General features: G+C 38.3%; 1 protein-coding gene across 7 annotated transcripts in view; it reads left to right on the top strand.

Annotated features, from left to right (window-relative positions):
• Nedd4 (NEDD4 E3 ubiquitin protein ligase) overlaps positions 1-15,261 on the top strand; it is a 117,762-nt gene that overhangs the window by 67,332 nt on the left and 35,169 nt on the right. For 5 of the 7 annotated variants that reach the window (XR_012445491.1, XM_074066004.1, XM_074066006.1 and 2 more), the window contains 3 exons: positions 5,664-5,714; positions 7,043-7,104; positions 9,579-9,681. Coding sequence is in view for 6 of the 7 variants with exons in the window: in XM_074066004.1 (XP_073922105.1) it covers positions 5,664-5,714; positions 7,043-7,104; positions 9,579-9,681 (216 nt within the window). In the remaining variant the exon portion in view is untranslated. Of the gene's footprint in view, positions 1-5,663; positions 5,715-7,042; positions 7,105-7,675; positions 7,719-9,578; positions 9,682-15,261 lie in introns of those variants that run through there. The other 2 variants (XM_074066003.1, XM_074066007.1) reach the window with 2 other exon arrangements.

Here is a 15,261-nt window from a genome sequence, read left to right as displayed (position 1 = left end):
TGCCAAAGAAAAGAAAGAATGTCGAAGGAGAAAACAACAAGATGTCTGACTCTATGTCACAGAAAACCCTAGGGTTACCAGACACAAACCAGACCCCAGCTGTTGCCTCTTGGAGGGGCAGAGGTAGCGGAGGGGTCTTGGAGGCTAGGAACCCTTGAGTTTCTTTTTAATTTTGTACTTTGTGTTTGTTAATTTTCTAATCATCTTGATTAGAAAAGTGCTGACACCTAAATCTGAAAAATGAAACACCATGTACTTCACCAGATTTAATGTTCATGTATAAAATTCATTTTTTACTAATTTGAAGCATGAGTGAAACAAAACATTTAACATTACGGTAGAAAACTTTGGCTGTGTTGTTGAACTCTGGTTGGGAAGTAGTTCTTTTTTTTATTTATGTAGTAAACATACCATGGGAAACTCAGATATAATGGAGACGTGTGTGTGTGCATGTGTGTGATTGTGTGTGCATGCATGTACGTGTGGCTGGGCATTAAGTCTAGGGCCTTGTGTATGCTACACAAGCACTCCACGATTGAGCTACATCCCTACCTATTGGTTCTTTGCGACAGGGTCTCACTGTGTAGCTCAGGCTGGCCTTGAGCTCACAATCCTGCTGCCTCAGCCTCCCAAGTGCTGGGATTACAGGTGTGTGTCACCATACCTGGCTATGGACACTCTTTTTAAAGCAAAGTATGCCTTAAAGCTTGAGAGTCTCTTTTTAAAACTGATTTTTTTATTACATTGGATTCTCTTAAAGCAGAATATCTAGGTATTATTTATTCTTCTCAAAACTAATAACAGTTTGTTATTATCATAGTATTTATAGTTCTAATAGAAGTTTTTTCTTAAGTGAATTTGGATTTTTTTCCCTTTCATATTCTAAGAAGTATTTCAGGAAACTGAAGTTCATATCGTTAAAATATTAGAAAAATATTATTTACTGTCCAAACTGCCCGCTACAGATGGTACTGTTTAAAATCACCAGGCATTCTGAATTCTTTCTCGTAATTTCAGGCCTTCTTAAATAGCTTATATTTTAACAAATGCAAATTTGCTTTCTGAGAAGATTGCATGCCATTCAACTATAGGAAATAACTCTTGCAAAGAAATGTTTGGTGTTCGGCTGGCTGGGGAGACATTAATGAGCGTCACAGACTGCCTTGCCTTCAAAGGAATGAATTTAGAACTATGACTTTCCCTTTCTAAATGGAAAAAGGAACTCTAATTGTCCTATATTTATAGCAGCCATATGTCGTAGACTTTCCAGGATAGCTCCCCGTTTCATACCCACCAGCTCCTTCTCAGGCCAGCCATATTGATTTTAGTTTAGAAAATTTGTTTATTCTTCTAATACTGAAAATGTAGTTCACTGGGATCATTTATGTAAAAGTTAAGAAACACAGTTCAGTTTATTTTCGAAAGCAGGAAGATAACAAGTTACAAGAAATGTTTAAAATATATTTTTACACACCAGGGCTAATGAGACAAGGAAATTCTCACTGTGTGGAACTTGTGTTCTGTGGTTTTGTCACAGAACAACCAATGAGCAAGGGACATGGAGCTATAAAAACCAGTATCCGGGAGGGAGATGGGTGGGGAAAGTGACCAGGCTGCCCCTGGCGGGGACTGAAGGTGTAGGGAAGATTTACAAGTTACACGATCTTAAGAAACAAGAATTACAAGGAGCACGTGAAGAGGTGTCCGCATACGGGCCTTGGGAAGATGCAGACACGACCCCTTTGCACCCGCTGGGGGACAGTACCAAAAAGACATCATTGGCGAGGATGAGGAGAGACTGAAACCTTCACCTCGTGCTAACAGAAACGTAAAAGGGTGCACGCACTTTGGAAGACAAGTCTGGCAGTTCTACAAAAGGCTAAACATTTCCCTTAGGGCCCAGCAATTCCTCTCCTAAGTATATACCCAAGAGAAACAAAAGCATATGTTGGGGGAAAACACAACTTGTATTCAAATGTTCTTAGCAGCGTTGCTAATAGTAGCAAAAAACCAGAAGCAACCCAGGTGTCAATCACCTGATAACCGGCTAAGTGGGGTGTGGTATATCTGTGCTAGGTGGAGACACAGAAGACAACACCTTACCCACAATCAGCACCGGGACGGATTGGCACTGCAGGCCTCTGGATATGATGTGCTGAGAAGGACACAGACATCACATTTGTGATGCTCTTGAGACAAATGCATAAGCTGAATTCAGCCACGAGGACCATTACGCAAGCCCAAACTGAGTCACCTTCCATGTAACTAGGCAGCGCTCTCCCAAAATGTCAGAATATTGAAAGACAAAAAAGACTTAGTATTTTCCAGATTAAAAGAAGCTAGAGATACAGGAAACTAACTGGAGTGTGTGATTCTGAATGGGACCCTGGATTAAAACTAGTGGGACAACGGGTAAAATGCGAGTAGACTGCTTAATAGTCTGTGCTTTCTAAGGAAAGGGTTTAGGAAGGTGAATGTAGTGGAAATATTATATACTCGTGTATGAAAATGGAAAACTGAGATCTGCTGAAACTATTCCAGGAAGGGGGGAGAGGAGATACAGGAGAATTGTGGTGGGGGTGAATTCAATATGATATATTGTAAGAATTTTTCAAATGTCACAATGTACTCTCAGTACAATAATATGATAATAAAAATGTAAAAAAAAGGGAAAAAATCGTCTGTGCTTTCAATCCTTATGACTACTAACATTTGCGTCAGCTGAGTGAACAGTATATGAGAATTCATGCATGATTTTTGTATGTTTCTGTAAATCTGAAATTATTTCAAAGTGAAAAGAGATTTAGTCATAATTTGTTTAAATAATACTAATGATAGGTGTCTTTTAGACACCTAAGACAGTTAAGTCTTCTCTTTTTATTTTTAATTTTTGGTAGTAGTGGGGTTTGAATTCAGGGCCTTTGGGGCTTGCTAGGCAGGTGCTGTACCACCTAAGCCATGTCCCCAGCTCTTTCTGCTTTAGTTATTTTTCAAATAAGGTCTCCCATTTATGCCCTGGCAGGCCTAGACTGATCTTCCTATTTTTGCATCCCACATAGCTGGGATGATAGGTACATGCCACCACACTGTTTTTTATTGGTTGAAATGGGGACTTGTGAACTTTTTCCCAAAACCGTCCTCAAGCCATGATTCTCCCTCCCGAGCTCCTCCTCCTGAGCAGCCAGGATTACAAGCATGAGCCTCCACTCCTACATTTGTATTCAGTCTGCCGGTCTCTGTCTTTGAATTGAATATTTAGTTTGTCATATTTCTGTGGTTAGATTTAGTTCTCAAAATATGCTCTATTTCTGTTTGCCCCATCTGGTTTTTTTTCCTCTTTCCTGCCTTGTTTTAGGTTAATGAAGTATTTATAATATTCCATTCAGATTCTTCTCTTGGTTTTCTAGCTCTGCAACCAATTAATGATCACTTTCCTAAATCATACCATGTCGTATAAAATGTATGAGTCTTGCCAAAATAGATTCATTTTCTCCACCTGTATTTTGTGTAATGTCACTTGCTTTACATTTGTACATTTTAAACTCATAATATAGTGATGGATTCTTTTCTGTAAATAACTGTTTGTCCTTTAAGAGATGGAGATTTTTGTTGAGTTGTGAATTTACCCACATAGATACCGTTTTGGTGCACTTCAGCCCTCCCAGAAGGTCTGAATTTCCTTCTAGTGCTTTTTATCTTTGGCCTGAAGAGCTTCCTCTAGCTTATCTTGTCATGTCTGTTCACTGATGACAAAATTATCTCAACGTTATTTGCTCAAAAGCCTCTTCCTGTGCCTTTCAGTTTTGATGATGAATATCTTTAGCTCTAGAATCCCATGATAAACATATTCTATTGTTCCCAGCTTCCATTATTTTTAATGGGTAGTCAGCCATCATTTGCATTCTTGTTGCCCAGTGTGTAATGTATTCTTCTCTTTTTTTTTGGCAGTACTGGGATTTGAACTCCCAACCTTGTGCTTGTTAGGCAGGTGCCCTACTGCTTGAGCCACACCCCCAGCCCTGTAACATATTGTTTTTATCTGGCTGCTTTCAAGATTTTCCCCTTATCTTTTAGCATTTAGTAAGGATACCTACTCATGTTTCTTTATATTTTACTGTTTCAGTTCATTGAGTTTATTAAATAGCTAGACTTGTGTTTTTTCCAAATGTGGAAAACTTTTTCTGCTTTTTTTTTTCCAAATATTTTTCTGTCTTATTTCTCCATACCACCCCTTTACTGGTATTTCAGTTAGTATATGTATACTAGACTGCTTAGGTAACCTGAGTTTTTCCAGCAAGTCCTCTTTATTTTTCATTTTGGACAAATACTATTGATCTTTTATTTTTGTTTGTTTAGCAGTCCTGGAGGTTGCATTCAGGACCTTATGCTAGCTAGGTAGGCTTGAGTTACTCTGCTAGCCATTTTTGAATTGGTTATTTTTTTAATTTATATATTTGCATTTATCAGTATGTGAAATGTATTTTTTTTCTGTACTAGAGTTTGAACTCGGGGCTTTGTGCTTGCCAAGCAGGTGCTTTACCATCTGAGCCACACCTCCAGCATGCACTGGTTATTTCTGAGATGAGGGTCTCACCTTATTCCCAGGCTGGCCTGGACCACAGTCTGTCCAGCCTCTGTTTCCCAAGTGGCTGGGATTATAGACTTGAGCCATCATGCCCAGGTATTGATCTTTTTTTAAGTTCATAGAACTTTCCTTCAGTCATCTTCAATCATATGCTAAGCCTAGTCACTCATTTTTATTTCATGTATTATATTTTTCAGTGCTAACGTGCTCAGTTCATTTTTATAGTTTTAATTTCACCACTGAGCTCCCCATCTCTTCCTTCATGATGACCTTATTTTCCTTTTAAGTCCTGGAACACCTTTATCATAGTTACTCTGATTCCCTGTCTGTGTAGCCCAAGAGCTGGGTCCTCTTGTGGTTGCTTTCTGTTGACTGTCTCTAGATTCTGGTTCATATTCTATTTTGTTGCATGTCTGGTAATTTTTATTGTGTATTGGAAAGTGTATCTGGTACATAATGAAGACAGTGGATTTTGTCATCTTTTCTTGAAGAATGTTGATTTTGTTCTAGCAGATTAACTTATCTGGACTCCAAAGTCTATCTCCCCTTTGGTGAACCTTGTTGAAATCTGTGTTCAGACCTTTCAGCCTTGAGGCTGTTACCTTTCCTTGTGTGTTTCAGGGAGAAACTAGAGGTTTCAGTGTAGATTATATACAGACTTGGAGGCTCTTGTGCTTCTTCCTTTCTGTCCTCTCAAATCAGAACACTGCAGATTTCTGCTTAAACTCAGGGTACTTCATACCATATGGATTGGGCGGTAGTACCAGGTGGCAAGCTATTCTTTTTTTAAGAATTGCTCCCCCCTCCAGTTTTTGCTTAGTTTTGGTCATTCTACTGTGCTTTTTGTCTGAGTAGATTATTATTATCTGCAGGAGGATTAATTTAATATTGCTGCTCTGCCATTACCAGATGTTATACCATATCACTTTTTATTCCCTATTTTGCATTGATGGTATTGCATATGATTAAACAAACAAACAAACAAAACCCATTTTCTGTGAATGATGGCAACAGCTTATCAAAATCTTCTAATAAAATTGAGCACATAAATAACCTTATTATTTTCTTTCTTTCATAGACAAGAGACGATTTCCTAGGTCAAGTGGATGTTCCACTTTATCCATTACCGGTTGGTAGAGCTGTCATTGATTTTTATTCCTCTTAATTAATAAATGCCTCTACATGCACAATGTCATATAAGTATTTGGTTTATAAAGTACGTACTGCTTTTATTTCTTGAGCACATTGTTTTCTGAAAAATCCATCTCAGTTTTCCATTGCAGTTTTCTCTCTAAGGTTGCCTCGCATGAATCCCAGTAAGAAAAAAAGACCACCGGTACTTGTTAGCATCCCGGTAGCACTGTTTAAGGAAGAGCAGTTCAGAGATATTCTTTTGAGTGACTAGAATGGGAGAGCCGAGGCTCCCTGAGGCACACTAAGACAGTGTTCAACATGAAACACTGAGAATCTCCAGTAAGGATAGAGCAATGGCGGGAAACAGAGTAAGAAAGCATTTCAGAATAAAACATGATCAGACCAAGTGTTTGACATGGAGATTGAAAAAAAGGACAAAGCAAAAAGTAAAGATATTACAGGTAGAATTTAGAAGGTAAGGGTAGAGAAAAAGAGGAGGAAAAGCCATTTTTTAAAATACCAAATATTTAATTTTGGACATAATAAATTTCAACAGAAAATGGGAAAAATTAAAGTGGGCAGCTGATAGAGTTATAAAAATAAGTTATGTGGCAAAAAGGGATGGAAAAGATTGAGAGTTACCACCGTCCAGCTAATAGCCAACCTTGAGATCAATTAAATGTCCAAATGAGAGAGATGAGCGCAGAGGACCAAGCGCCATCATTCGTCACCATGGGTGGGTCACAGGAAAAAGACGACAGACAGGGAAAATGGAAAAGAACCAAATAAAATAGTACCACAAGATCTTAAGATTTTCAAGACACCAGGGGTAGTGAATGCAAAACAGCAGAGAAGTTATAATAAAAACCATGGGCTCCTGAACTTTAAAAAAGAGGAAAAAAAGTCATTTGAGATCTTTATTGGCTCTCTACAGTGTTCACAGATCTAAGCCTTCAGTAATGGGTTTAACCCAGTCTTACTTTCCTGCTGGTTACTTCTTGGTTCTCTAGAATCGTCTCTGTGCTCTAACCAGGCCAACTGCTGAGGCTGAGTGTCCATTGGTCATCCTCTGCACTGCACTTGACCCCCTGACCCACCTGCTGTGTTCGGTTTTTTGACTGAGTTGTGATTGGCTGCAACTCTTACTATGCAAGAAAGGAAAAGCACTGTCAAATTACTAATTAAATGGTTATTTAATAAACTAAAACTACTTTTTTCTCACTCTTTAATTATACTTTAGGCCATAGTTCATGAATGTTTTTGAAATGTATATAACATTTTGGTGTTGTACCTATGTCTTGAAAACACACTGTTTTATTCTAGACAGAAAATCCAAGAATGGAGAGACCATACACGTTTAAGGATTTTGTTCTTCACCCAAGAAGGTCAGTAATGTAAAAATCATAGCATATTAAGTTTTTTTTTAAATCTCTTCATTAAACCTTACAGTCTCTTTGAAAACTCAGGGTTTAAACCTTTATAAATTAGCCACTTCTAAATACTGTATGAAGATTTGTAAAAGCTGTATTGGTATTTCTAATTAAAAAGTACAATATGTACATTGCAGAAAGGTTCTGAAGATACAGAAAAATGACCACAGCCCTTTGGGAAAGATTTGTTCTAATATTTATCAAATAGATAGCAGTTTACATAGTCTATATTTCATATATTACAGTATATGTAATTTTGTCATAGCGTGCATTGAAAAAAAATGGCAAAGATTAATTCATCTAAAATAAATATCCAACCTGAATGGACAAAGCTAATTTTAGGAAAATCTCACTACATTTCACATACTGTAATTTAAGAAAATAGCATGAATGGAGAATGGAGTTTTAAACCCAGGCAGCAAGATCATAATTCCATTTTCTTAAACTGAATTATGTGATTTTTGTCAAAATTTAAATTTCTAAGTTGTAAATAAAACTCCTTTTCATAATCTGTAGCACAGAATGAAGTAAAATCTAGTCAAAACACATGCATGGATTTACTGCAAAAGGTGAGAGTTCAGCAGTTACAGAACATCTGTGAGAACAACAGTATTTTTCTTGAAACTTTTCCTTGAAAAAACATTTGAAAATTGTACTCTTGGAACTTAGTGAAAGTTTTCATTTTAAATGACTTCGTTAAATTACTCTTCATAATGTAAGTATTAAAACAAAGCAGACAGCGCTCGGAGGCTGTGTTGATGTTTATTCTCTGTTAGCAAAGTCACACATTTAATTTCAGTAGAATATAAATCTCTTTTCTTCCTTTAAATTTGGAGTGTTGTGACCCCTGCATACCATGAATAACTAGAAAAATATTTCTTCTCTTATTTTATTGCCTTAGTAGCCTGCTTTTCAATTTGTCAGAAGTATTTTAGTATCTTTTTCTTAAAAATATATATATATCTTCTATCAGCCTATGATATGACTACAAGAGCAGAAATAACTTTATTCAGGTAGAAAAATGTGCTCTATCTCTAGATAGAGCCCCATTAAACCAAACTCCATGGACTTATTTTCTGATTGAAAAGATATGAAACACAGGTCAAGCATGGTGCTTGAGGCTTGTAATCCCAGCTACTCAGGAGGTGGAGGCAGAAGAATCCCAAGTTTGAGGCCAGCCTGGGCAAAAAATCATGAGACCCTGTCCCCAAAAAGCAAAATACAAACAAATGGGCTGAGGCATAGCTCAAGAGGTAGAGCTCTTGCCTAGCACATGCAAGACCCTGGCTTCAATTCTTAGGACTAAATTAATAATAATAATGATAATAATAACAATAATAATAATAATAAAAGACATGAACCACAACTGCAGAAAAAAATTTGAACAGAACATCATCTGAGCACATTTTCCATATCCATGGTTTCTAGCAGCAAGTCAGAGTGCCACGGCCCCTTGACTTTGGAGGCACAGCTGTTTATGGCCTTGGGAACAAGAACTAGGGATTTTACTACCACTCAGTACATTTGCCAAATCCAGGAGAACCATACAGAGAACAACTGGAAAACTGTAGGAGGACAAAAAAATCTCTCAAGAATAGAATGAAAGGATTAGGACTCTTTTGTCTAGAAAGACAAAGGATAATTGGTTATATAACTGATAACTGTTTTTTAAAAATCACCAAAAAAGAAAAACATACAGAGAAAGCTAGTAAGAGCAACAGCTTCTTAAGTAAATCTTAGGTCACTAGAACAGATAGAATTGAGTCAGGTTTTTAAAGAAGATTTAAAATACTACAGTGCTGTAGTCTTTATCTTGGATCACACATTATCAAAAGCAATATTACAGTAAGTTTCAGGAAGCAGTTTCAAATGCCATCAAAGGAAGAGGGCGAGTATCAGACCTTGGTCAGGCCTTGCTTTCTCTTTTCTCTCATCCTATAGAAATGACCAGATTAGTATCCTTAAAGCATGTCTAAACATGCCTTTCTTTATTCCAGAAATTCCCAAAGACTTCCCCAAAATATGTCAAATAAGCCTAAAGTTCTCTTAATTTGCATGACCTGTTCATCTGGACCGTCACTGTGTCCCACAGCCCTCTCTACGTGTCCAAACTCCTCCACCCATTCCTCAATGGCTCCCACATTCCCATCCATTTCCACAAGCCAGATCAAATCCTCCCCAGCCTTCAAGCCCAACAGAAACGCCTATGTCTCTCTGATCTTTCATGTCACCTTCCTTAACATCTTATTTACAGAACAATTGTTCATGTCTGTGTGTCTCCTTTTCCTAAATGGCTTCCCCATGGGAACTTGTCTTTGAATTCCTCTGGTAAACCCCCTAATAGGTAATAGTTGTTCAATCAGTGCACTAAATGAATGCTTTTCTTGCTAGTGTTAAAGTTTTGTAAATAATTATTTTCTTTTCTGCAGTCACAAATCAAGAGTTAAAGGTTATCTGAGATTAAAAATGACTTATTTACCTAAAACCAGTGGCTCAGAAGACGATAACACAGAACAGGCTGAGGAATTAGAGGTAAGATTTTATAAATATTTAGTTAAACTAAAAAGAAAATAGCTAATTTCTGATTTTACTATTCTCCAAAGATGAAATTAATGTGTGCAATAAATATTCTTTGTGTGAACATTTATTTCACCCAAGCATTCACAAGCAATTCCCCTCCTCTAAGGATACTTCTGTAGAATGAATGGCTATTATCAATGGCCTTCTTAAAGGAGAGAGAGTAGAGAAATACAATGTTTATGAATGAAAGTATTTATTTTAATTAAGTCATGAACTAGTCCTAGTTTTTCAGTTTTCTAAAACCATGTCATGTTCTTCCTGAAAATAAGAACACAATTTACTATTTGTAAGTTATTAAATGTATGGATATTTTGAGGAGACTCTACTAATAAGAAACTCTTTTATGGTGTGTAATTCCTGTCATGCTGAGATGGGGAAGGAAGGAAGAGGGGATATTCACGTGACCCAATGAAAACTAAGTCTCTAAACTCAACTATTGCCAGTTCCTCATTCATGGATGATAGGATAAAAGGGAATTGCAAGTCAAGGATTTGGATAGAGTGACATGCATGTGGTGAGTGGAGAGGCAGATTGTGGAATGCAAGGGGCTTTGGAGACTGGCACTCCTAGCCAGTGGTCAGCTCTGCTCCTAGCCAGTCACAGGACCCTGTGTGAGGTGCTGACCTCCAAATCTCAGGCTCTTCATTGAGAGAGTGACTGACAGGGTTGTACCATGTGACCTCTAGGATTTCTTCCAGTAGAGAAAGATTTGGAAAGGGGACAAAACATCTGCTTCCTGAGGTCTCTTTGAAGGCACATTTCATCAGTAGGTGGCACCATTTATTCAACATTTACTGAAAGCACACAGCACAGGGCACCAGCTTGCTTTGGAAGGTTCTTTTTTTGTACTTTCCTCACCAATCTTGACTCCGACTAAGCATCCGCTTTGGAACCCATAAGAACTATGAAAGTGCAGCATGTCCCCAAGGTCTGGGCTCTACCTCATGTGTTCACATAGCTTGAGAAAGAAAGCCCTAAGGTAAGCAGTGAATTTGCAACCAAGCTTTCTGGCAATCTGTTTTTAATGCGCTAATGAGATTTTACTCTGGTTGTCTTCAAACCATAGAGTTTAGGTAACCCATAGAGTGGTGAGCAAACAACTTGCTACCTTCTTAAATCTATCTTCACTTACTTGCTTATCTTTTTTGTATTTGTTTTTCTGAATTTTTCCTCATTAGAAATTGCTGACGTTTCTCTACCTATCACTTTGGTGCACAGGGTACCTTGTTGGAATTCTGTTTGAAATGAAGGGTGTCTGCTGTCAAGAAAGAAAATTCTTTATTTAGTAACTTTAAAAAATTAACAGTATCTCATTATCTTGTAGCTTGCTCCAACTTTTGTCCACACACGTGTTTTGTAGGAACCTCATTCCCAGCTCAGTTCTGAGGCAGAACTGATTTGCTCTATGGTGTGGCCTCACGCCTCACAGTACACTGTCTAATTCCAGATGTAAATGTGTACATTTACTCACAAAAGGCCCTTGGAATTCAGGTGCACAGATCTAGGCTTATTTATCTTCTGTGTAGCTAACAGCCAGACCGTTCTGTCCAGTGCTTTGACACCTAGTTTCCAACTAAATATATAAAAGTCCACTGTTTAAAGAATTAAAAAAAAAAAAAAGGCTAACTCTTAGGCCATTTGTGTTTGTATTCCTTATAAAGTAGGATGTAACAGGTAATCACGTAGCACTTGAGTTTGTACCTTTTGCCACTTTCGGGTTAGTTGTATGTATTTTACAAGATTAACCTATGACGTTGGCCATAGCTCTGAAATCTTTCTCTTTTTTTAATTTCTTTTATTCATATGTGCATACAATGTTTGGGTCATTTCTCCCCCCTTCTCCCCGCCCTCTCCCTTTCCTCCCACCCCCTCCTTCTGAAATCTTTCTTTTTCTCTTTGACTCCATTAAATTGTAGGCAGTTGCATATGGGCTTCGAGACTAGTAATTAAATAAGGTTCATTGACTCTTGGAAAATTATTTTATGGATGTGAGGGCATTGCTTAAGCAGCAGGGGGTTAGCAAGTGTGTGGCCCTGGGTTCAATCCCCAGTACTAAAAAGAAAAGGGAGAGAATTAGTTTATGAAAAATAGTAGATAATACATATTTAATAGGGAGCAAGTCCATCTAAAAATGAAAATTAGTGTTTCTAAATGGTATTTGAATATATGACTGTACTTCTTCAAATTTGAAATAGGTTCTTTTAAAGTGCTAATTAATTTTTTTTCATTTTCTTCTTGAATTTACTTGGATAACACACAGCAGATCTTTAAAGGAGAACTCTTAGCTTTTAGAGAAATATTCTTTTGGCACTATTTTTATAATCCTTTTTAGTTTTTGGTGGTACTGGGGTTTGAACTTAGGGCTTCACACTTGCTGAAGCAGGTGCTCTACCACTTGAGCCATGGCTCCAGTCCTAAGATGCCTTTATTAATGAATTTCACTAATCCTACAGGAAAGTAATAATTGATCATGTTCAACAAAGAAATCTTAAGTTCTTTCAAAAGAGTATAATATAAAAATTCATCTCACATGCTTTTGAGACCAGGGAGATAAAATTTTATTCTATTTATGCAAGACTAGTTTTTAGGTATGTGAGCACCTATGTTATCAGATAAGGGAGAGAGAGGAGGAAGATAAATGTAGATGGAGAGTCAAGGTAAGAGTTGGAGGGAAAGAAGTCAGGTGTGGTGGCTCACATCTGTAATCCCAGGTACAAAGGTAGAGATCAGGAAGATCGTGGTTCAAGGCCAGCCTAGGCAAAAAGTTAGGGAGACTGCATCTCAACCAATGACTGGGTGTGGAGGCTTGCACCTGTCATCCCAAACTACGCAGGAGGCATAAATAAGAGGATCATGGTCCAGGCCAACCTGGGCAAAAAAGCAAGACCCTGTCCCAAAAATAGCTAAAGCAAAACGAGCTGGGGCATGGCTCAAGCAGTAGAGCACCTGCCTAGCAAGCACAGGGCCCTGAGTTCAAACCCCAGTACAAAAGAGAGAGACAGGGAATGGAAGGGAAGGGGATGGAAGGGAAGGGAGGGAGGGAGGGAGGGAAGAAGGAAGGAAGGGAAGAAAGGAAGGAGGGAGGGAGGAAGGAAGGAAGGAAAGAAGGAAGGAAGGAAGGAGAAAACGGAATTTGAGCAATGGAAAGAAAAACTAAAAATGTATCAGTACTCATAGAAGTAAAATAAATAAATAAGAAAGGGAGTCAGATTTACTTCCATCCAGATCCTTTTCCCAAAGTAATCCTTTCTGTCTTCTTCTCTCCCTGGCCCTCACCTCTGTTCTTCCTCACTTCGTAACCTTCCCACCATAGCTGTCTGGAATAGGCCATCCTTACTGCTGAAGCCCATCCCCTCCCCTTGCTGCCAGAGCTCCCCGCTCTCCTTGACTCTCTTTTCCCCACATAGAAAACTTCTCTTGCATCTCTAGCCAGCATCCCGCCTTGCGCTCAGCAGCTACTCACTGCTCCATCTCTGGGCCCAGAATGGTAACCCTATGTACATTAAAGAAATTATTCTGTCTGTTATCAGAGTACCAATGATGTTTCCAGTTTTCTAGCCTCCCCCTTTGGTCTAGTAGCTTTTGCCATGCCCATCTCTGGGGGTGTTGTAGTCATGGATGAGTATACTTTCATGGCCTCTGGGCTTTATGTCATGGTTAGCAGCTTCTCATTCTTGGAATATATTTCATAAATCTCCCAGATTGTTTTCAATAATTTTTGTGTTTACTTTTGTAACATTTAATTATTGCTCAGTTAGAGCTGGGTGTTATGGCCTGCACCTGTATTCCCATTTAACTAGGAGACTGAGGCAGGAGGATCACTTGAGCCCAGGAATCTGAGGCCAGCGTGGACAGCATAGCAGGATCCCATGTGGAAAAGTAAAATAAGAAATAAATATTATTATTCGGTCTATAACTTTCCTGGTATAAGGTGTGAGGTAGGGATCCAAAATAATTTTTTCTTTTTTTTTGTTGGTACTAGGGTTTAAACTCAGGGCCTTGTATTGCTAGGCAAGCCCTCTACCACTTGAGCCACATCCCAACCCTTATTTTTCAAATAGGGTCTCACATTTTAACCCATGCAGGCCTGGACAGAGATTCTCCATTTTCTGCTTCTGGTAACTGGGGAGACAGACATGCACCACCACTTCCGGTTTATTGGTTGAAATGGGGTTTTGCTAACTTTTTGCAGAAACAAAAAGATCCTCTGAATCTCTGCCTCTCAAGTAACTGGAATTACAGGCCTGTACATCACACCTGGCCCAAATTAAACTGTTTTTTCAAATGGGTATTGTTTGTAAGCAATCTGCCTATTTTCTCACAGATCTGAAATGTCCTTATCATTTGCCAAATTCCTGTACATTTGGGTCTTTCTGGGCTTTTAAATACTTGTTTTCAAACTGCCTGTCTTGGCACGCACCAGTGCCACACAGGGTTAACTGCTGCAGTTTATATGGTTTCTCCAATAGGACTCACCTCCACTCCACTCACTGCTCTTCCTTTTAAGAACAAGTCTAATTATTATTTCTTGGTTGTTTTCCTATCTGAACTTGAGAATTGGCTTGCCTTGTTATTTTTTAAAAATACGAAGTGGAGTTTTATCCGAACCTTGGCACATTTGTGGATTAACTTGGGAAAAACTGATACCTTTGTGAGATGGAGTCTTTTTAGCCAAGATAGTATTATCTTTCCATTCATTGGTGTCTTCTTTTATGTCCTTTTAGGAACACTTTAAAGCTTTCTTTGCAAGTTTATTTCAGTTTCTAGTGCATTCTTAACCATATTGGTATTTAATGAAAGCTGCCTTTTCTGTTAGGAGGTTTCTCGCATAAAAGTATCTTGTTGACTTTTGTGGCCCTTTTCAATTAATCCCTGACTTTCACTCCGAAAGCTAAAGCTTTGTGTGTCTTTATCTCCTGGTTCTGAGAAACCAGACTTCCACTGCATTTCTTTTCTAAACCCTTCTTTCCTTGGCTGCTTTATGACTTGACCAAAATGCCTTTCCTTGGTGCAGGGGAGGAAAAAAATTCAGGCAAACAAAATCAGAATGACAGTTTGGTCCCCATCAAGCTCACCGTAGCAATTACTGCTCAGTCCTTCCCCCTTCTTCTACCATGTCTCTGTGTCTTTGACCCTTATTTTAATAACTTCTTTCATGCCTTAGATAGAAATGACACATGATGCTTGTTTTGTGACATGATGCACATTTCCCCTGCAAGCAACTGCACCTTCCCTATGGGAGAGACAGCAACAAGACCCAATCCCACCCTTCAGCTACCTGCTTATTAGTTAGAGAATAGCCCAAGGTCACACGAGTTGAAACCATGCTTCTTAGTGTCTCAGTGCTTTTCAGCATATCAGCATTGCTTGTTTGTTTAAAAGCTTTTAGTCCTTTTTTCTGATTTGATTATGTATTAAGGCTTTTTTGAAAAACTTCACTTGTGAACAAAATTTCAACTGTTCTCGTTTTGCAAAAAAGTCTGTATTATAAAGTATTCAGATTAAGGTCGTAAAAGTTGAGGATGTGCTAAT

This window comes from Castor canadensis, chromosome 2 (genome assembly GCF_047511655.1).
Source record: "Castor canadensis chromosome 2, mCasCan1.hap1v2, whole genome shotgun sequence".
NCBI lineage: Eukaryota > Metazoa > Chordata > Mammalia > Rodentia > Castoridae > Castor > Castor canadensis.
This window is presented reverse-complemented; position numbering and strand designations above follow the sequence as displayed.